General features: G+C 48.2%; 1 protein-coding gene and 1 pseudogene across 6 annotated transcripts in view; both read left to right on the forward strand.

The window, feature by feature from the left end:
• The window catches only part of Fbxo16 (F-box protein 16), a 47,267-nt gene extending 34,293 nt beyond the window's left edge, over nucleotides 1-12,974 (forward strand). The window contains exons 8-9 of one of the 6 annotated variants that reach the window (XM_004848424.3): nucleotides 122-234; nucleotides 8,531-8,708. In XM_004848424.3, coding sequence (XP_004848481.1) covers nucleotides 122-217 — 96 coding nt within the window. In that variant the 3' untranslated portion in view covers nucleotides 218-234; nucleotides 8,531-8,708. The other 5 variants (XM_004848423.3, XM_004848422.3, XM_004848420.3 and 2 more) reach the window with 5 other exon arrangements.
• A 2,542-nt stretch (nucleotides 12,975-15,516) lies between these two features.
• On the forward strand, nucleotides 15,517-17,597 carry LOC147826869 (large ribosomal subunit protein eL30 pseudogene; annotated as a pseudogene).
• Nucleotides 17,598-21,254: the final 3,657 nt, after the last annotated feature.

The raw sequence follows: 21,254 nt of genomic DNA on the forward strand, positions 1-21,254 counted from the left end.
AAATGCTCTCAGGAAGCATTTTCAAATTTGCACATGTTGCTGTGAGCTTGCATGGTTACTGTTATTTAATAGGTGTGAGTTTGAAAGGGCAGCTGATTGTCTCTTCTGCTCTCAATTCTAGACAAGGTCCCCGGGGGCTGCTTTAGCTGCAACCTTAGTTACAACTGGCTTCATCTCACCACTTTGTGCTGTGAATGACCAGCAGAAGATGGGATGAAAGCGTACATTTGATTGGTAATGCTTTATAATTTCCAGGACTTACAAAGATTTTATAAATATCATGAAATCCCATTACTGTTATGATAATAAAGATCCACATAAGACAGAGTATTTAGATAGCTAGATAGATAGAGTCAGTAGTATCTTTAAACTTCAAAGATTTTCAATCTTGTGTAAAGACACACACACAATTTTTTAAAAAGATCTTGCTGAACATGGTGATGCACACCTATAATCCCAGCCCTTGGGAGGCTGAGGCAGGAGGAATCTTAACACCTGGCCCCACAATTCCACATAGGAAAAGAGGGAGCCATCTGGTGGGGGAAGGTGTTGCTGAGCAGGTAGGGAGAGAATAAGTCTTGAAGGCCTGGTCTTAGCAGGTACCAGGGGACCAGAGTAAGGGACCTGCTGTGTTTGAGATCAGGAAGAGAATTTGCACTTTGTTGTTTCTACTTCTGGAAGGGAAGGAGGAGGAGAAGTGATAAGAAAGAGCTAAGAGGAGGAGAAAAGGAGAGAAATGGATTAGGGAGGGGAGAGGGACCGGGGAAGTAGTGATCCCTTGGGTTCCAGTTGAGTTGGTTTGCTAAGAGGATGTGAACGCCTCCTTCCATCTCTTTAGGAAATCCTGCTCAGTTTACACGTCCAAGCAGTATCTTAAAACTCTAGTCAGTCGAGAAAATGAAAAGGCCGTGGGACAATTCACAAAAATCAAGGAAACTGGATTTCCTGGGCCCTGGAACTGGACCCAGAGCCCCCAGCTGACATCTTGTTTTGCTTTTGTGTTCCTCCTATGTCAGTATAAAAACAAGTACCAGGGCTGGGGATTTAGCTCAGTGGTTCTGCCACCTGCCTTGAAAGCACAATGGTCCCGAGTTCAATCCCCAGTACCAAAACAAATAAAATAAAATAAAAAAATAAAAACAAGTACCTTTTGTCGAACACTGAGCTCTTACTTGGGAGATGGAGATCCCTACTTTCTGGGTCCTAATTTGGCTGTGGGTTTCACAAAGCTTGCTGTTTGCGAGTTGGCCTCTACCCAAGGAACAAAAGCCTTCCAGCGCTAACTGCCTGGTAGATCAGACTATCTCCTCCAGCCTCTGAAATTACCTTCTGTGCCTCCTTCCAGGAGAACTTTATTCTGAGCATCCTGATCTTTTCCAAATGTTTCTTCAAGCTTTTTCACTCTTTTTTTCCTCACAAGGTCAAGAAGGAGAAAGAAGGAATGTAGTTCTGAGTGATTTCAGGATCAAGTCGTGGAATCAGGAAGCCTGGTGCTAGTTTGAGCTCCACTGCTTACACCTCTGGGAATGTGACACCTTTAAGGTCCCTTCAGGCAAAAGGCTGGACCTGTGGGGTCCCCTCGATTTTCCTGCCTTTACTCCCCTTACACGAAGGACAGAGCTGTGATTGAAATGATTTGACATAGACCACCAAAGATAACCTGTTACATTTCTTGGGTTTTTTCATGTTTCATTTTTATTAGTTACATATTTGCAGTACATAACAGTTACATTCCTCGTGGGGAGCTGGTACACGCAGTAACACATCTCGATTCTTTTTTCATGCCTCTCTTCTCCCTCCTCCTCCCTCTCTATTTAGTAGTATATGTTAGTATTAAGACGTTTGTGTTCTGCCCATTAAATACCATCTTATTTCTTACTTTGCTATCGAAGAGCACAGATGGGGACTCAGAAAGCCCAAGTTCAGTGCTGCCATCTGAGTAGCCTGGTGATTTGGGCTAAGTCACTTAGCCCCTCTGGGGCCTCTTTCCTCATGCGGAGAATGGAATTAGTGACAGGCCTGAGGTAGTGTTGGTGCTGGGAGGTAAGGAATGTAACACAGCACCCAGCTCAAGGCAGGCGCTTGGTAACAGTAGCGGTAATACAAGTTGAGCATCCAGATCTGAAAAACCAGAATTTTGAAATGCTCTAAAACCTAAAACTTCTCGAGCACCGACAGGATGACACAAGTACAAAATTCCATACCTGACCTCGAGTGACGAGTCACAGTTCAAATGCTGGTGCACAAAACGGGTCATATGAAATTACCTTCAGGCTGTGGGTATAAGGTACATATGAAACATAACAGAGTTTCCTGTTTAGACATGGATCCGTCCCCATTTATACACAAATATTCCAACATCTGAACATTTCTACGATGAGACCGACTCAGGCTGTAGTAGCAGGAGCAGTAAAATCCCAGAGTCGCTGCCTAAGCCCACGAAGAAAAGCTCCAGAGAGCTGATGGGGAGCAGCTGGGACCCACCCCAGGGGAGACCAGCTCAGCAGCCAGAAGGTGGTCGCAGGGGCTCCATCCCTTTTACCTGTATCTACCCTGCTCCTGCTTTCTTTTTTCTTTTATTTTTCCCTCTTCCTAGAATCAATTTCCACCATGTAAGACAAGGTTGTGGGGCTGGCAGTGTAGCTCGGTGGTAGAGCATTGCCCTAGCGTATGCCAGGCCTCATGTTCGATCCCCAGTCCTGCAACAGAAAACAGGGACAGAAAGAAAGGGTTGCATCCGTAGCTACTGGAAGTGTGAGCTCTGTGTGGTCTTTCCTGCACGCCTGCTGCATGACTTTGTGCTCTTGCACACTTCCCCGCGTTGACCCCTTACACTGTTGTGTTTTCACTCTGTGCATGTGGACTGGAGGGTGTGGGGTGGGACTGGCTGCCCCGAAGCTGTGCTCACTAATGCAGCCTTGGTCAGGGTTCATTTTGAGAACAAGGAGAGGAAAACCCCTCATGATAAGGACTCACAAGGCAGAGGCAACCCTCCAGAGGGACCCTGCAGGGTCTTTACTTGTCTCCTTTGCTGCTAGGAAAGCGGAATTTAATTGCTCTGTCTTGTTCCTCTTGTTTATCTTGCTAGACCGAATAAATTACACTGTCACTTGCAGCTGCAGTGAGCCTACCTGTTCCTGTGTCGCTGAACATTCAGACAGGTGCCAAGTGCCTGTTGGTTTTCATTTGCACAAAATAGCTTCCTTTTAGGGTCCACTGGAAGTGCCATGTTTGTGAATTATATAATATTATTAATTGTATGGATATTAGAGATGACATGTTTTATTTTTTTTAATTTAATTTTTTTGGGGGGGGGTACCAGGGATTGAACTTGGGACCTTTTATTTTTATTTTTGAGACAAGGTCTTGCTATGTAGTCCAGGCTGGCCTTGAACTCACTATGTAGCCAGGCTGGCCTCAAACCTTGAGGCGATTCTCATGCCTCAGCCTCCCGAGTGCTGAGATTACAGGCATATGCCACCATGCCTAGCAATGATGACATGTTTTAATCACTATTACTACTGGGCTTTAATGTGTGTGTGTGTGTGTGTGTGTGTGTGTGTGTGTGTGTGCGCGCGTGTGTATGTGTCTATAGCATTTAGTGCTGTGATATTTTTCCAACATTACAGTCGAAGCCAATTTTCTAAGGCATGAATGTTTTGAAGTACAACTCCATGACCCTTGCTAATATACTGCCCAGACTTTATGGCCTGTGCCCATTTTGCAGCACAACTCTCCTTTATTTCACCTACTTGGATGGCTGAATGGTGTAGGCTGGGACTCTTGGATTTCAATTTCAAAACCTGGACTAACATTGCTTAATCTACCTCTGCAGCTGACAGTTTCACCCCAAGATAAATCAACAACACAAGCCTGGAGCATCTTTAAAACTGTGTTGATTGTTTCTCCCGAATGCCTTGCTGCTATTTCTTGCAGAACAAGTGAGGAGGAAAAAAGGAAATCGTACTTCACCAGTTTTCACCAAAGCAGGGGCACCTGTGAGGAGACTGGACAGGTCTGGCCAGGCTCCTGGGCATGGGAGACACAAGGTCCTCCCTGTAGCATTGCAGAGGGGAAAGCCTGGAAGTGGCTCCACGCCAGGGTCGATGCCAGGACCACAGCCACTCTTAGGTCCTCCTTCCTCTGAGCCTTTCTCCCTCTTCATTCTCTTACGTCCCACTCAGCCCCTAACCTGTGCTTGGACAATTTACAGAGGTGGGTTTCAACTATGTTTATCTGCCTCAAACAAAACTTAGGATTTTGTGATTTTCAAATAATAATCCATATTTCGATGGAGTATTATCACATCACCTGTGAAGTGGGTGTCATCTAAAATGTTGAGAAATTTTTAAAATATGTGCAGTTGCTTACAAAGTGGAGATTGTCACTATCACCTTATTTTCTTTGAGACAGGGTCTCACTATGTTGCCCTCGCCCACCTCAAATCCCAGGGCTCAAGCAGTCCTTCTGTTTTAGCCTCCCGACTAGTTGGGGCCACAGCCACACACTACTGTATCCAGCTCTGTCACCTTCTTCACTTTTCTTTGCCACCTCACAGATTTGCTGGGAAGATGAAATGAAATAGTAAATATGTAACTTAGCACATGTCTGGCAATCAGAGATTTTCAGTTGTTGTTGTTGTTGTTGGTCTTCCTAGAAGAGTGCTACAGAGCCAGGGATGGTGGTGCACACCTGGAATCCCAGCACTGGAAAGGCTGAGGCAGGAGGATTGTTGTGAGTTTGAGCCCAGCCTGAACTACATAGTGAGACCCTGTTTCAAACAGAAAAAAAAAAAAGGAGAGAGAGAGAGAAGTATAAATGGCCAACAGATGTAGGAAGAAATGTTCAACATCTCTGGCCATTAGAGAAATGCAAATTAAATTAAAACAACACTAAGGTTCCATCTTACACCCAAAAGACTTTCTATCATTAAGAGGTTAAAAAAAATAACAAATGCTGGCTGGCTGCAGTGAAAAAGGAACTCTCCTACATTGTTGGTGGGAATGTAAACTAGTACAACCACTATGGAAATTTCTCAAAAAACTAAAATTAGAAATTCCATATGACCCAGCTATTCCCCTTCTAGATATCTTCCCAAAAGAGCTAAAGACATCATACTGCAGCGATACATGCATACCCATGTTTATAGCAGCACAATTCATAATTGCTAAATTCTGGAAGCAATCTGTATATCCATCAACAGACAAATGAATAAAGATAATGTATCTATACATCATGGAATATTACTTGGCTATAAAGAAGGACAAATCTGAGACATTTGTAGGGAAATGGATGCACCTGGAAAATACAATGGTAAGTGAAATAAATTGGGCACACAAGCTTAGCATCTATCATTTGAGTAAGGCAAAGTACAAACAAAGAGCATGATAAAGGATGGATAGAAGGAAACAAAGGGATAGATCTCTTGCAAACAGGAAGGGCCCAGGAGACTGAAGGCCAGAGGAGAAGGGGAGGGGAAGGAGAAGTAGGCAGAAGAAAGATACGCCAGATATAAGAACCTAATAACCTTAATGAATGTAAACGTTATAGTCATGGACATGAGCTAAGATTAATAATATCAACGAGCATGAAAGAGGATTTAGAGAAGGAGGGAGGAAGGTGAGAGGGAAGAGGATTTAAAAAGAAGAAACTGTGTGAAGTGCACGTACCTGCTCCCCAGGATGAATGTAAACTTCCTGTACCACAAGCATGTACTAATAGAAAGAGAAGAAGGAGAATGTAAATGACACGGTGCTGTCCTTACCAGCCTGGGCAAGGCCAGGGCTGCCGTGTGCAACAGTGCCAAAGTGTCCGAGTGCTGGTGAAGTGCCACCTACCGGCATCGCGTGAGACAGACGGCGACAGCAGAGTGCGCTCTGAAGGTCGCTGATGTCGGGCAGAGCATGGACAGCAGCCTGGACATCCGTCAGTGTTGTTTATCTGTAAACGGAGCATCGGAAAAATGAAGAAGTGGCATAATGACATGTAGGGACAAGCGCACGCGCGCGCACACACGCGAGCACAGACTGGACAAAAAGCAATGGCGTTCACACTGTGCTTCCAACTGTTAAAAAGGAGAGGGGACAGTCTACGACATTTGCACCGCTGTGTACCCTGGCTTGGATTTGAATAATCTCTGGAAGGATGCGAAACAGCAGGGAACCCTGGTTGCCCTGGAAACCAAGGGGATGGGGGCCTAGGGGAAAAGATTGGGGTCTTTACAAAATTGGGACTTAAATACTGAATTATGTAGAAAAGTAATCCATCCAAAACAAAAACCAAACTGTGTTTTAAAAAGAAAAAGATAGCCGAGGAGCTGTAGGGAAGGCCCTGTAGGGAAGGCCCTGCATGGGCTGGAGGCTCAGTGAGGTGTGCGTTGCCTGGACAAGAGGGCTGAGGAGACAGACAACACACTTGCGGTTCGAGTTCTGTCACGCAGAGGCGCTCTTTGTTAAGTCTGTGTGCCCAAGAGATCTGCGTTTCCGGACAAGGCAGACACCTGCCTGGGCTCACAGCGAGGGAGCAAAGATCAGCGAGAAGGAAAAGGTTCCTGAGCCCCAACACTGTTAGCACACGGGAGATTTCTCCTCAGTGTTTCAGCCCTGGAAAGACTGAGATTCAGGGCTGCAAGATTTTCACCCCTTTACAAAACTTGCCTGTTTTGCTCTTAAATCTCATCTTTTTTCTTGTAAATGATTGAAGTCTTAAAATGAAGAGGGTCTTTGAGCTTGTCTTCAGGACCAGAAGAAAGGCAGAGGGAGCAGACTAATTCCCAGAGCCCATGGGAGGGAAGAGAGACTCAGCAGGGGACCCCTGGGACCTGCCAGGGCGACAGAGGAGCTTGCCTGGGCCTGCAGGTGCCCCAGGCTCTGGAGAAAGGGTCCTCTATCTGGCAGATGGCTCTGCTGGTAACGGATTAAGCCTGAAAGTGTCACAGGGGAGAGAGAAGGCGAGCCCATTCTTGCTGCCCCAGGAGCTAGGCTTTTTCTTCACTCAGCACCTCACTTATCTTCACTGTTACTCCGGAGCTCAGAAGGAACATTCCTGTTTATTCTCTTCCTTTGTGCTGATCTTAGCACAGCACTGAAAATGCTTATTCCATGGGGATCTTAACATCGAAGATGTCACATGAGTAACGATATTTACTCCCATTCTTCTAACTCTTGAGGTTTAACCATTTGCTACTTTTTGTTAGTCTGTTTGTTTTGAGGCAGGGTCTCACTCTGTAGTTCAGGTTGGCCTCGAATTCGAGGTGATTCTCCTGCCTCAGCATCCCAAGTGCTGGGGTTACAGGCGTGCAGTACCATGCCCGGATTAGCCACTTGCTACTTGGATACCATTTTTGACCACTTTTCCCATGACAAAATCACCATCAACCATGCTGGACCTCCTACAGCAGGCACCGTAGAATCGTCCACGTAAATGGTTCCAATTTTGCTCATGGGGAGCTCACAGTCTCACTAGGAGACAGAGAAGTACATTCAGAGGTGAACAGTAATGTCCAAGAAATGCCATATGGCCCACATGACAGCCAAAGGCTCAACAATTATGGCTCTGGGGTCCTGCTGATGGAGCAATCCCGGAGGATTGAGACAGTCAAGCTTCTGGGAGGAGGGAGGCCTCCAAGGATGGGCTAGATACTGGGGTGGGGGGCTAAGGAACCTCCAGGCAGCTGTAGGGGCAGGCGGGACCCCTCTGTGAGTTACATCCTCATGGGATTAGGAGGGACTTGGTGCAAGGAGAGGAGCAGTCACGGGCCAATGCCATTTCCCAGTCCATGAAAGCCTGCACTGGCGTTCCCCATATCCAGAGAAACCCTGTACGTTCAGATAGACCTGTCAGGGCATCAGAGACCTGACAAGCAACTGGGTGCCTTGGAGCGGAGGAAGGGGCAACGGGTCGTGACGAGGAGGCTGGCGTCCACTCCTCAAGTCCTCTTAGGTCTCTCCGCACCCTGGGACCAGTGAGGGCAGACTGAGAGCCACTGTGCCTTCTCCCCCTGTAGGATCAGCTCATATTATTCCTCTTTCTTCCCCTCTCTGCTTGTCCCTCTTCCCTTTCCTGGATGCAGCCAGTTGTCATCGAGGAGGAATCCTTTCTCTCTGTGAGTCTGGGTTATGTGTATGTGTTTGTGTGTGTGTGTGTGTGTGTGTGTGTGTGTGTACAGAGTGCATAAACCATGGGAACTATGCCAGGGCTCATGAACCTGGGCTGTCACCACCTGGCCCGTTTCTCACTTGCATTTATTTATAAGCTGAAGAGTATTAATATCTTCCTACCTGCATAGTCACATGACTTTCTTGAGGTTCAAATGAAATAATGTTGGTGAATGTGCTTTGGAGACAGAAGAATTTATTGAGTTCAAGGTGAAGATTGCATGCGGCGGAGGGAGGAGAATTGGGCAATCTCAGTAAGTCCCGTCCGGCCCTGTGATTTTGTACAGCTGTTTGATATCATTGCAAGAAGTATAATTAGAAAGCGTCCTGTGATGTTTAAATAACTCCCTTTAATGATACCTTTTCCTCCCTAGATGTCCCTCAGTTCCAGTTCACCTCTAAAACCTCCAGCTCATCTTGCTTGGCCTCCTCATCCATCCGTGGGGCCCTCCAGCCCCTGGAGCAGCAACTGAAATCCTCATGCAGCACTTCTGGAGGCACCCTGGGCTTCAGTTGCTCCCCACCCAAAGCCAGAGCTGATTTGAACATGGGAAAGGACTCTATAGGAATGACAAGATGCTCTACACTGTGGAGAGTTGGCGTCCACCTCGCTCTTCTATTAGAAACCTTTTAGGTTGAAGTACTTTGTTGTGAACGTGAGTCCTACAGTATCTCAGTAAGGAAAGAATGCATAGTACAAGCCAGTGAGGTGGCGCATGCCTGTACTCCCAGATGCTCAGAAGGCTGAGGCAAGGAGGGTTGCAAATGCAGGGCCTGCCTGGGCAACTTAGTGACAGCCTGTCTCCAAGTAAACTCCAGAGGACCGGGATGTAGCTCAGTGCCAGAGGGTTGGCCTAGCAAGCGGGAGGCCCTGGTTTGATCTCATGACATAAACCTCAACAATTAACTTAGAACATGGAGGTAGGTACTTTGGGTTGAGGAAGGGACAGCAGATGGCCATTGGTAATACTGAGTAGGGAAGGAGGAAAATAGCAGCTTCACGAAGCAGCTCTTTATCATGGGGGCTTAGTTTGTGAGGGTGGCCCTCACAGCTGTGGAGGCTGGAAGCCCAAGACCTGGGTGTCAGCAGGGCAGCCTCTTCTGAAGCCTGTGTACTTGGCTCACAGATGGCCATCGTCCCGGTGTCTGTCCATGGGCTCTCTTCAGTGTGTGCCTGTATCCTGATCTCTAGGGGCCCAGTTGTAGTGCATCACCTCGAGGAGCCCCAGTGACCTCTTAAGGCCCCTCTCAAACACAGTGCCCCCCGGGACTTGGGGAGTGAGGACTTCAGCATAGCAGTGTGCAGGGGACATGATCCAGTCCCTAACGTGCAGCTTCTGGAGAGTCCAGAAGGGACAGCAAGGCATCCGGACATGGGCCACAGCAGAAGCAGCCAAGGGGAGAGAATGGAGGTCCCAGAACCAGCTGGAGCCATAACCACCCGAGCAGGGCCACCAGACTGATGTGTGTCATGGGGTGAAGGACCGAACCCACTGTCAAGCTGAGAGCACCAGCGAGGGACCAGACCTGCTCTCCCACCACACTTCCTTACCCCTCCCTCCATCCACATGGGCTTCAGAGTCACCAGAAACAGGAAATGTCTCTCAGCTGCAAATAGTAGTCATGCACTCTAAACCGATCTACCCCTGCAGCCATGGCCATGTCCTAGAAGTTACCATTCTGGGGTACTCGTTCACCTAGGGAGAGCAGAATAATGGAGAAGAAAAATGCTTGCCAATCACACCATGCCCAACCCTTCTGTTCCTATACGTCAATACTGTGTATATATTTTGACTGGTTTAACACAGTAGCCCGGGGAGGTGTAACATAGGACAGTGGTTTGGATGTCTAAGTGATGGGCAGGGGCAAAACATGACCAAATTACAATCGATTTGTTGCCACCACCCAGCATGGCACTAACGTGTCACCCTGCACTGAGACCTGTGTCCTTCCCGAGGCAAAGCAGATGGCTAATGGGAAGGGTGTCTATTCCTGAAGACCCAGCTGCACAGTCTGCCCCAGGAGCCATGGGCAGATGCAGAAGCTGGGGTGGCCTGCAGCTCCACGTGTTTGTACCTCTTTGGCCCTGGCTACCCTTAGATTACGTCAGGAGCCAGTCACATTATGGGCTGACGTTTGGGCCAGACTGGAGTCTGCCCCTGGTTCCTTGTGGAATAAAACAAGAACTTCCAAGCCAGTGAACTTTCAAGAGAAAGAAGGCCTCATCCAGAACTAGCAGAGGCATCTTGTCTTCGGCTACATTTGTCTATTCCTGTGGAACGAGCCAGCCCCACCTTACTTGCTGCAGCAAGAAGTTGGTAATTTTTCCTGTGAATCTGTGTTTTGGGCAAGGCTCTGTAGGAATCTCGCCTCAGACCCACGAGGCGCTCTGGTCCTCTCCTCGGAGGGCGGAACGACGCAGTTCCAAGATAGCAGAGGGACGTGGTCCGAAGCTGTCGCCATCTACCGGTCGCTGAGCCAGGGCTGTGGGTGGGCTGTCTGCTCCCGTCCTTGTGGCCTGGGGCTCTCACAGAGTGGGAGCGAGCCCGGTGGAACCTGAATCCCCCGTGAGGTTCCAGTCTTGGGAGACTCACAGGGTCATTTCCACCATCCTCAGCTGGAGAGGCTTGTCCGACTTGCAGCAGAAGGGACCCAGACCCAGGAAGGCTGGGAGGTCCGGGAAGAGCTTGTGAGATGGGAAACATTTGTGCAAACGTTTTGGAATAGACTCTTGGCTTCCAGATGGTTCCCTGTGTGACCCTTACCTGTCCATAGGTCATGGCACAGTGCCATGAACTGGGGAATAATTGAAAAAGATACTGCTATTCATGAATTCAGCAAACTTTTAAAATACAGTGCCTACCATGTGCCAGACTCTGCTAGATTCTGGAATACAGCCATCCCTCAGAATCTAACGTGTTTTGTTCTAGGACAACTATGGCTACCAAAAATCAAACGATGCTCAAGTCCGTTATATGCAAATAATTTGCATATGGCTTACCGACATACTCCCATATACTTTATTTATTTTTATTTCTTTCGGTGCTTGGGATTGAACTCAAGATCTCTTCGTGGTAAGCACTGGGCTGTACTGTTGAGCTACATCCTAGCTCCTCCTGTGTACTTTGAATTATTTCTAAATAACTTTTTTTGTTTTTTGTTTTTTTGAGACAGGATCTTGCTCTGTAATTTAGGCTGGCCTTAAACTCACTATGTAGCCCAGGTTGGCCTTGAACTCGTGGGAATCCTCCTGCCTCAGCCTCCTGCTTGCTGGTATTACAGATATGCACCACTACCATGCCCAGCTCTTGATACTTTAGAATCCCTTATATGATGTAAATGCTCTGGAAATAGTTTTTCTGCTGTTCTATTTAGAGAATAATGACAAGAAAAGAAACTCTACCCGCTCAGCACAGATGTACCATGCAGGCCTAACTACATCACACATGTTAGCAATAACATAACTAGTTTTTTTTCTAATTTTTTGATTCCTGATTGGTTGAACCAAGGATGAAAACCCCATTAAATCAGAGGGCCTGTGTGGGTGTGAAGGAAACACCTGTCCCTCTTTTTAATGGGATTATTATGTCTGGGAAGTAAAGCAGTTGCTATAATACAGTGGTAGCTGTGAGGAACAGAAGCTCATTGAAGGAACACAGGAGCGGCTCCATGTTGAGTTACAGGAGCGACATCCAAGCAGAAACCCCAAGGTGAGTCGGACTTAGCAAACGGGAAGTGAGGTGGGGTATGGAGGGGGAGCGTCCTTGAGATGCAATAAGAGATTGAAAGGTGGAGCATTCCGGTTTGCCCAGGGCTGGCTGGGGTTTAGCACTGAAACCCCAGCCCCAGAAGCGCCCCAGCTATGGTGAGTTACCCTTGGGACTGCGACTGCCCCTCGAGGGTCGGAGCCTGGAGGAGGAGGGGCTGGAGAGAGAGCGAGCTGGAAAGTAGCGCAGAGTCCACACAGGAAGTGAGGCCATGCTGGGGCGTTCAGGCTTCTCCTTGGTTGGTAAACGATCAGTAAGGGCTTTGACTCAGGAGGAGACTTGCTAAGACTTGCACTGAGACGGTGCTCCGCTTCTGGGGAAGTCAGAGGGGACAGTACCGGAGGTCAGCCCCACAGGAGGACGCCGCGCGTTTCTAGGGAAGAGATGATGGTGACTGAAGTCGAGGAAGGGGTGGCAACAACCAGAAGGGTGTGGACTGTCTTCAAACAAAGAGCAGAACTTAGAGATGAGAGACAGTGGATGAGAGAAGAGAAACTGAGAAGCCCTCCCAGACTTCTGGCTCGAGGAGCTGGAAAAAGTCTCAGGAATCAGATAGGCTGGTTAGGAAATAGCTTCCCCACGCAGTCCTACACCTGCACCTGAACAAAGTGCCCATTCTCTGCTGCCCGGGTGTTGCTTATTGTGCAACTGTCTTAAAAATCTGTCTTGGGCAGGAGGTTCGGGGTGCTGGGGGGCAAAGGAGCCAGGGAGCCATTAAACCAGGTACTGCGTAAGCTGTTTTGTACTTGATCTTATTTACTTTCCTTATGAGGGAGGTATTGTTCTCACCTTACAATGCAGAATTTGGGATAAAAAATGTGGTCAAGGTGGCTATGGCTACAAAGAAACAGAGCTGGGATTGAAACCCAGATGTATTTGACTCCAAAGAGCCTCTCTTTTGAGCCAGGCATCGTGGCGCACGCCTGTGATCCCAGCAAGCAGGAGGCTGAGGCAGGAGGATTACCACGAGTTCGAGGCCAGCCTGAGCTATATAGCAAGACCCTGTCTCCAAAACAAAACAAAATAAACAAACAAAAACTTGCTCTTTCCACCTCACAGCTCCCACAGTGGACTCGAGTTTCTTCCTGATTGGCTGTCTTCACACCTCGGCCATGCTTCAAAGCCACTTCATTCAGCTCTGGGCTGGGAAGGGACACCCTACAAAGAGGGGTGAGCACCATAGGGGGAAGGAAGGATGCAGACCAAGGGACAAGGGTGTCACCCTGGGTCTTCCAGGAACAGGGGTTTCAGGGAATTTCTGAAGCCTTTGTACCTTGTCCTGACTCTGACTGCAGAAACTCTACTACCAGGGGACCTTTCTCATTATCTTTGTAGGCATCAGGGTGAGGGACGCTATGGAGACCATGTCCCTGTGACTGCCAGTTGAGGAAAGAGGGGGTTTTCAGAGATAAAACTCAAGAGATAAATGGAAAGGAAATGAAAGCAGTGCGACAAAGAGACGTCTGAGTCCCTGTGTTTACTACAGCATAAGTCACAACAGCCAAATATGGGATCGACATGAGCGTTCATTGATGGGTGAATGGATAAACACAATGGAATACTATTCAGCCACCAACAAAGTGGAATCCTGTCATGTGTGACAATATGGATGGAACCATAGGACATTACGTTAGTCAAAATAAGCCAGGCACAGAAAGACAGATACTGTATGTTCTCACTCACCTGTAGAAGCTTAAAAAGATGATTTCATCGAGAGTAGAACAGAGGTCACTGAAGACTGGGAAAGGGGAGGGCATGGATAGAGAGGCTGGATAACAGGTACCAGAACACAGAGCCTGGCACGGTGGTGTGTGCCTGTAATCCGTTACTCGGGAGGGAGGCTGAGGCGGGAGGATCTTGAGTTTGAGGCCAGCCTGGGCAGCATAGCAAGATCTCCATTTAAACACACAGAACATAGTTAGACAGGAGGAATAAGTTCTAGTCTACTGCAGCACAGTAGGGAGACTATACTTTATATATTTTATAAAGATCTGGAAGAGGGAAGTTGGAAGGTTCCTAGTACAGAGAAATGACAAATATTTAATGAGTTGGAAATGCTAAATATTTTGGTTTGATCGTTATACATTGTATATGTGTGCTGGCCTCGAATTCAAGATCCTCCTGCCTCAGCCTCCTAAGTAGCTGAGATCACAGGCACGCACCACCATGCCAGGCTCTGTGTGTTAGTACACACTGCACTCCATAAATAGATATAAATTTTTAAAGTAAAATAATTTTGAACTACAGCAAGCCAGCGATGGGAAAGGCACGATCTAGCAGAAAAGAAGGCGGAGTGCATACAGACATGGAAGGACAGAGCCCGGACAGGGAGCTGGTCCAAACCCGGAACATAGGGATTGGCCTTCGTCAGTAACTCCCGGTCCTGGTAACGTCGCCGGAAGACCGGAACTGTGAACTTGGCAGCCGGCTTCCTCGTCACCGACACCAGCAAGGAACGGCCACTGGAGGGCGCGCCTGCCCTCCTCGCTGAGTGGGCGTTGTGCCTCTTCCTTCCGCATGGGGCGCTCAACCCCACTCACCGAGGCCGCCGGAACTCGGTTTTCACCACCCCGGAGGAGAGACTGCGGAAGTGGAAGTGTGAATCTACACTCCAACTTCGGCAGGGAAACCCTTACTTATTCAGCTCACGTCTTTGATTCTGGCGAAAGCAAATACTTACATTGTCAAGTTTTTATTATTTATTCAAACCTATTCTAAGGAAGGAACATAAATTTAAAAAAGTAAACAATCACCCTACACCTATTAGGATGGCTGTGATGAATAACAAACCACACAAGTTAAATTGTCAGGGATGTGGAGAAATGGCAAATGGGTCCCGGGGAGCTCTCCAGGATCTTGGGGTCCTGAGCAGAGAACTGGACAGGACACAGAGAAGGTAGCGGGGTGTACACTCACTGAAGGTGAAAAAGTACACTCTGCAGAGAGAGAGCGCGGCCGGGGACAGACACCCAGTGGCCACCAGAAGGGAAAAGGGGCTTTGGGATCTGGAACTCCTGGGCTGGCTTCCTCCTCATGCAAATAAGGCATTGAGAGGTTGTCCAATCAGAAACTCAGTGAGCCTGGCGCCGTGTTTAAACTGCCCTATGGAAGACTGGCTTGGTTTCCTGCCGGCTGTAAATGAAGAAGTGAAAAGAGGACTTTTCTGATTGGTTCCGTGTGCTTTGCCCAGGAGCTGCGGGGCCAACCTGGGTCCTGTGTTCTGTGCACGTGGCCTCCAAGACTTTGACAGATTCCGCCCAGTTCTTCTTACCAAGTTTGGCCCGGCCTAATCTCCTACCTCAATTCCCTCTGAGACCCAATCCCCACAGCTCTTTATGGGGTACTGAGGCAGTGTTGGCCTCTTCCTTCTTGCAGCTGCTTCTTGCTGAAAGGGGGTGTGGGCCCCACCTGCTGGGCGGCCTGTGCTGTCTCCCTTGGGATGTTGGGGTTCACTGGCTGGGCTGGAAAGAGCCTGTCCCAGACAATGAGAGAAGACTTAGAGCCTCCATGTCAGGAATTGTTGATCTACCTGTCCCATGGGAGAGAGCTCTGTGGATTTGTCAGCAGCGTCGGGAGCTGGATCATCATTCAGGATGGCTCTTTTGAAGCCTTCAGTGGATGAATTTCACTACCAGGTTGGGGAGCCAGAAGCCAAATATGAGAAGGAACAGGTCAGAATATTTCTTGGTCAGTCTTGAAAGGTGGACTATGAAGGATCCAGCAATTAGAGACAGTGGTTTTCCATGCCTTTAGTTGGGAGTTTTCTAAGAAGTTTCACTTTCATGCTTTCTGTGGGAAGGAAAGCATGGTGAAAAGGGACATTAGATAAACTACCAAGAGCCTGAGAGCTGCCACCCTAGCAAGATTACCCATATTCTGGATCCAATAAAAAGCAGAAGTCTAATACCAGTGCCCATTTAAGCAGTGGGACAGTCAATCCTCCACTGCCATAAATCAGTCACATCAGCCACATGCCCATGGAGCAGGGCCTGGGGTGGCCTAGGACAGCTGCATGCCCAGTGTCCGGTTTCCTTGCATTTAAAACAGGACCTCTTTCCTTGATTGGCCCTGGGCTTCCCTTGGATGACTCGGGTGTGTTTAAGGCACTGCCAGTTTCGACGGCTACCATTTTGGCCTGCCTTTGCTCTTGGTTCCTCCTCTCCAGATCCCAGTGCAAAAGGCTGTGTTCAGCAACTGTGTCAAAGGAGGCCGGGGCCCATCTGAAATTTTTGTAATTTGTGTCAAACAGCTGGGCCTGACTGATAATGGGAAATGCTTTCCCATTGGTGCTTGTTCCTTGGGAGTTGGATCTGAGTTGGTGTATTTATGGAAAGCTTCTACGAGTTGACTATGAAAGACAGCTGGATTGTCCTCTTTGCCTTGTGTAACCTCGCTCACCTTTTCATAATTAACAGGTTTCTTAATGCATCTTTTTATGCCCATGCTAAGAGCAGGCATCATTTTAGACCTCATTTCTAGTCCATCCTGTTTGCTTCTGCTGGAGGGACAGTAAGTTCTCTGGGGTGACTCTTCTCTTTCCGAAGCATACTGCTCATCTGCCTATCTCCAAGCCTCTCCTAGGATTCTTCATTTTGCATCTGGGGTGCAGCAAGAGGCCAAGACATGTTGGACATCTTGCTATGTGAAGTCAAAAGCAAGGGTCGAAGTTTGAATCACTGCTTTCTCGCTCCCTGGCATCTTGGTGGCTGCTCATTGTTGAGGGCCTGTCCCACACCTAAGGCCAGAAGATTTTGGCTGCAAAGAAGACTGAAAAGTCTCTGGAGTCCATGGACTCCAAGCTCCAACTTGTTTTGAAAAGTGGAAAGTGCGTTCTGGAGGACAAGCAGACTCTGAAGATGATCAGACAGGGCAGAGTGAAATTAGTCATCCTCCCCAGTAACTGCCCAGCTTTGAGGAAGTCTGAAATATGCCACACCATGTTGGCCAACACTAATTTCCATCACCAGGAATACTAAACTGGGCACACATGTGGAAAATGCTACAGAGTATACACACTGGCGATCACTGATGCAGGTGATTCTTTTTTTTTGAGACAGAGTCTATGTAGTTCAGGCTGGCCTTGAAGTCACAGTAATTCTCCTGCCTCAGCCTCCCAAGAGCTGAGATTGCAGACGTGTGCCACCAGGTGAGGCTAGGTGATTCTGATATCATCGTACCAGAAGCATGCCAGCACAGACTGGTGAGAAATAAGCCATTAAAAATTCTTCATTAATAAAACCTGCCAGAGCTTGCTTTAAAAAAAAAAAGATTTGAAACTAATCTGCAAACCTATTAGAATCTTCTGAAAATTGGCCTAACTGTCCTTTGTATTTTGGATACCTGCCACTGAAAAAGGAGCCTGGAGTTGAGCAGTCCCCTCTACTCCTGGGACCTCTCTGAGGGCAGGAGAGCTGTGAGTTGCAAGAGTGGGAAACTCCACTCTGAGTGTGTGCTGCGGGGCTCACAGCTGTCTGAGAAGCAGGAGGAGGGCCCTGGGGAGTCTTCCACCTCCGGGAGCTGACTGAAGGTGGAGTTCTGGGTCCTTTGGAGAGGGTGGCACTGAGTGACGCCTGAGGATGCCAAGGGGGAAGTTGAGGAGTCCTCTCAGTGTGGTCGTTTTCATTAGACACGAGAGGGAGACCCATGTTCCCGAGAGACAGGCAGGGTCCGAGGATGGAATCATCAACGATCTCGGCCTCTTCTGCAGGGGTCTCTCGAAGCACCGCATCTCCTGGGCCTTTGCAGAGGAATGGTTTCGGATAAAGAGCAGTGAAAGCCTGGACAGAGGGACTTCCGTCCACTTTCCTTGCCTTTTGCAGGAAAGATCCAATGCAAAAGAGCACTGTAGTTCAGACTGCCATCCTGTACCCATCCGTCCACTTCCTAGTCAATAGAGGAGCCAAACAGTGGTGCAGTAGAAGGTAAGCTGTTTTTTCTCAGATCACCGAGGTCAAACCGTTTCCATTTTTAAACCTAAAGATGAGGTTGCTGGGATCTACAGGTGTTTCCCATGGTGAGTCACGGGGCGTCACGGGGCCTGTGGGGAGAGAGAGTAGGCCTGGGGTCCTTCTGAGGGTATCGCTGCAGAGGGACAACACACAGGGAGCTCCAGGGTGTCCCCCATGGAACTCAACCTCACAGGTGCCTTTTCTTCCTCCTTAGGCCTCTCCACAGCCTGCAGCCCATTGTGACTCCTTCAAGACCAGAGTGCAGCCCCCACCAGCTCCATTTCCTACCTGAGAAAGGATTCCTCCCACTTATCCCAACAATAACAAGCTTTAGTAATGGTTTTTTAGGGCAATAAGGTAGAACCCTATTTCTCAGTATTAAAAAAAAAATCTTGGAAAGTTCCAAGTACAAAGACCGGGTCTGCTATCTATGGACTAAAATGCCCAGCTCTGTTTCCACACACTCACCTCAGGTGGGGTTGACCTTCCTAGTCCCTTCCCTTTGTTCCGCTCAGGCCCTCAGGCACATGTTTCTAGATTACCTGGATTTCTGTTAGGAGAACCAGGAAGGCATCCACCCAGGTTTCAGGGGGAAGGGCGGAGGCCTGTGTGTTCCTCGGAAGTGGAGACTGTCATTCTTATCTTGGAGGTGTGCTGTCCTGGTGTCCAGGGGGACAGTTGGAATCCTGGTGCGAAGGTGACCTGGGGTGGCTCCCTGAGGTTCTAGGGTGTGGGGCCCTGGAGCAAGTGGCTCCCTAGGCACAGCTGGAGATAAACGGTCATCCAGGGGGAAGGTGGCTAGTTAAGCAGGAGACCAAGTTATGCATAGTGTTTTCCCCAAAAGATGAGAAAGCCGAATAATGTAACAGGAAGAATAAAAGCACAGGAGCGGAAGACACGTATTCACCTCTAGCTTGCACGCAGGGAACCTGCACAGTGGCTGGAAGTTTTCTTGTACCTGGCAGAGCCTAAAGTGGTCCGTTCCATGGCCAGGTTAGTGGCAGATACTGTGCTGGGTTTAACTGTCTAGCTCATGACCACTATGAGAACTGCAAACAGGAAAGCGAAAAGAGAAAAAGAGAAAGAAAAAAAAATCTTCAGAAGGGTGTCACCTCCTGGCTGGGTTCCACAAGAAACTGTTGCTGGTGGGTGGGTCCCGGGGAGCTCTCCAGGATCTTGGGGTCCTAAGCAGAGAACTGGATGGGACGCAGAAAAGGTAGCGGGGTGTACACTCACTGAAGGTAAAAAAGTACACTCTGCAGAGAGAGAGCGTGGCCGGGGACAGACACCCAGTGGCCACCAGGAGAAGGGAAAAGGGGCTTTGGGATCTGGAATTCCTGGACTGGCTTCTTTCTCATGCAAATAAGGCATTGAGACGTTGTCCAATCAGAAACTCAGTGGGCCTGGCGCCGTGTTTAAACTGCCCTATGGAAGACCGGCTTGGTTTCCTGCCGGCTGTAAATGAAGAAGTGAAGAGGACTTTTCTGATTGGTTCCATGTGCTTTGCCCAGGAGCTGCGGGGCCAACCTGGGTCCTGTGTTCTGTGCACGTGGCCTCCAAGACTTTGACAGATTCCGCCCAGTTCTTCTTACCAAGTTTGCCCCGCCCTAATCTTCTACATGAAAATCGAGCAGCAACTATGGAATTGGTGGCAATTCCTTCACAAAATTAAACCTAGTGGACTGGGGGTGTAAGAGCACTTGTCTAGCATGTGTGCAGCCCTGGGTTCGATCCCCAGCACCACGAAATAAATAATTTAATTAAATGATAAATATAGAATTACCATATGAGCCAGGCATGGTGGTACACGCCTGTAATCCAAGCCCTCAGGAGGCCGTGTGTGTGTGTGTGTGTGTGTGTGTGTGTGTGTGTGTGTGTGTGTGATTGCTTCGAGTTCGAGGCCAGCCTGGGCTACATAGTGAGTTCAAGGCCCAGGAGACTCTGTCAAAACAAACAAAGAAACCAATACGCTTCCACCTTGTAGGATCACAGAAAATTTGAATTCGTAAGTAGTCTCTAGGAAAATGGATGCGCCTTGAGGCCACAATGTTAAGTGAAATAAACCAGACTCGAGGTTGAAATACCCAAAGTATAAGGAAGTTAGAGAATCAAATAAAAGATAGACAATCAGAATCAGGGAGATGGATCTTTGGCAAATGAGAATGGGACCAAATAGTAGAGGGAGGGGAGAGAGAAGGGAGGGAAGGGGATGTAAAAAGAATTGAGACTGAGCTACGTGTGTGTACCAGCTCCATGAGAGGAATGTGACCATTATGTGCTGTAAACATGGACTAACAAAAATTAAAAACGCATGAGAAAATGAGATGTATCTTTCGGCCCAGTTTCAGCTATAGCCTTACGATTGGCCACTGTGCCTGGGAGGGCTGAGAAAGTCACCACAGCGGGTCCTAGTCGGCTGAGTGGCCCTTGCTCAGCCTCCTGTCCTAACACCCAGGCTGCTGATTTGACCTCTTTTGCCCACCTTGTCTTGTCTGTTAGATCTTTTTCGTGTGTCTTACATTTGATGTCCTAGACCTTTTTTTAAAAATTTTTATTTTATTTTTGCATTACTGGAGATGAGAACCCAGACCTTCGCACGGAGTTACATCCCCAGCCCTTTAAAAATTATTTTTTCATTTTGAGACAGAGTCTCATTAAGTCACTAATTGCCCAGGCTGGGCTAGAACTTGTGATCCTCCTGCCTCAGCCTCCTAGAGTGCTGGGATGACAGGCACGAACTACATCTGACTGCCATCCCATACTTTATAACTCACCTCAAAAATGTCATCACTTGAGTTATCCCTGTTCCTCTACTTATCTCCCCAACATGTTTCCCTGCAGGTTACTCCTGTATCTCTCTTCTGTTCATCAACATCTACTCTCCTTGATCCAGAGCAGCCAGTCTCCGCTTTGCTTTGGTAATCCCCTCCTCTCAGGCTGAAGCAGGAGGATCACCTGGAGTTCAAGGCCGGCCGGAACTACATGCCCGGTCTCAACACATTTAATAAGTAAACGGAGAATCCCTGAAGCCATGCTTCACTGAGTACCAGGTGCTTGCAAATAGTAAGTGGTCAGAATTAGAGGAAGGAGAGTGATCGTGCTTTTCAGTTTTAGCCTTGCTCGGGATTGATTGATCCAGAGGCCGGAGGGAGCTGTGCAGACAGAAGTGAGGAGGGCAGACGTCTAGGGAGACGAACGGTCTTTAAAAGATTAAAGAATGAAGCTTCACATCCAAGGAAGGAGAAGCAGTGAGGTTGAAAAACCTCTAAATGGAGGGCCCAGGTATGTGTTCAGGAGCACGTGCTTTCCCTAAGTGGTTCCTGATGAAGTCCATGCGATGCACCCCATCAGCCAAAGCTAGCTACACTTCTGAAGGGAGAAAG

Source organism: Heterocephalus glaber, unplaced genomic scaffold (assembly GCF_053883595.1).
Source record: "Heterocephalus glaber isolate CG9 unplaced genomic scaffold, H.glaber_assembly_v1.0 deba00001460, whole genome shotgun sequence".
NCBI lineage: Eukaryota > Metazoa > Chordata > Mammalia > Rodentia > Bathyergidae > Heterocephalus > Heterocephalus glaber.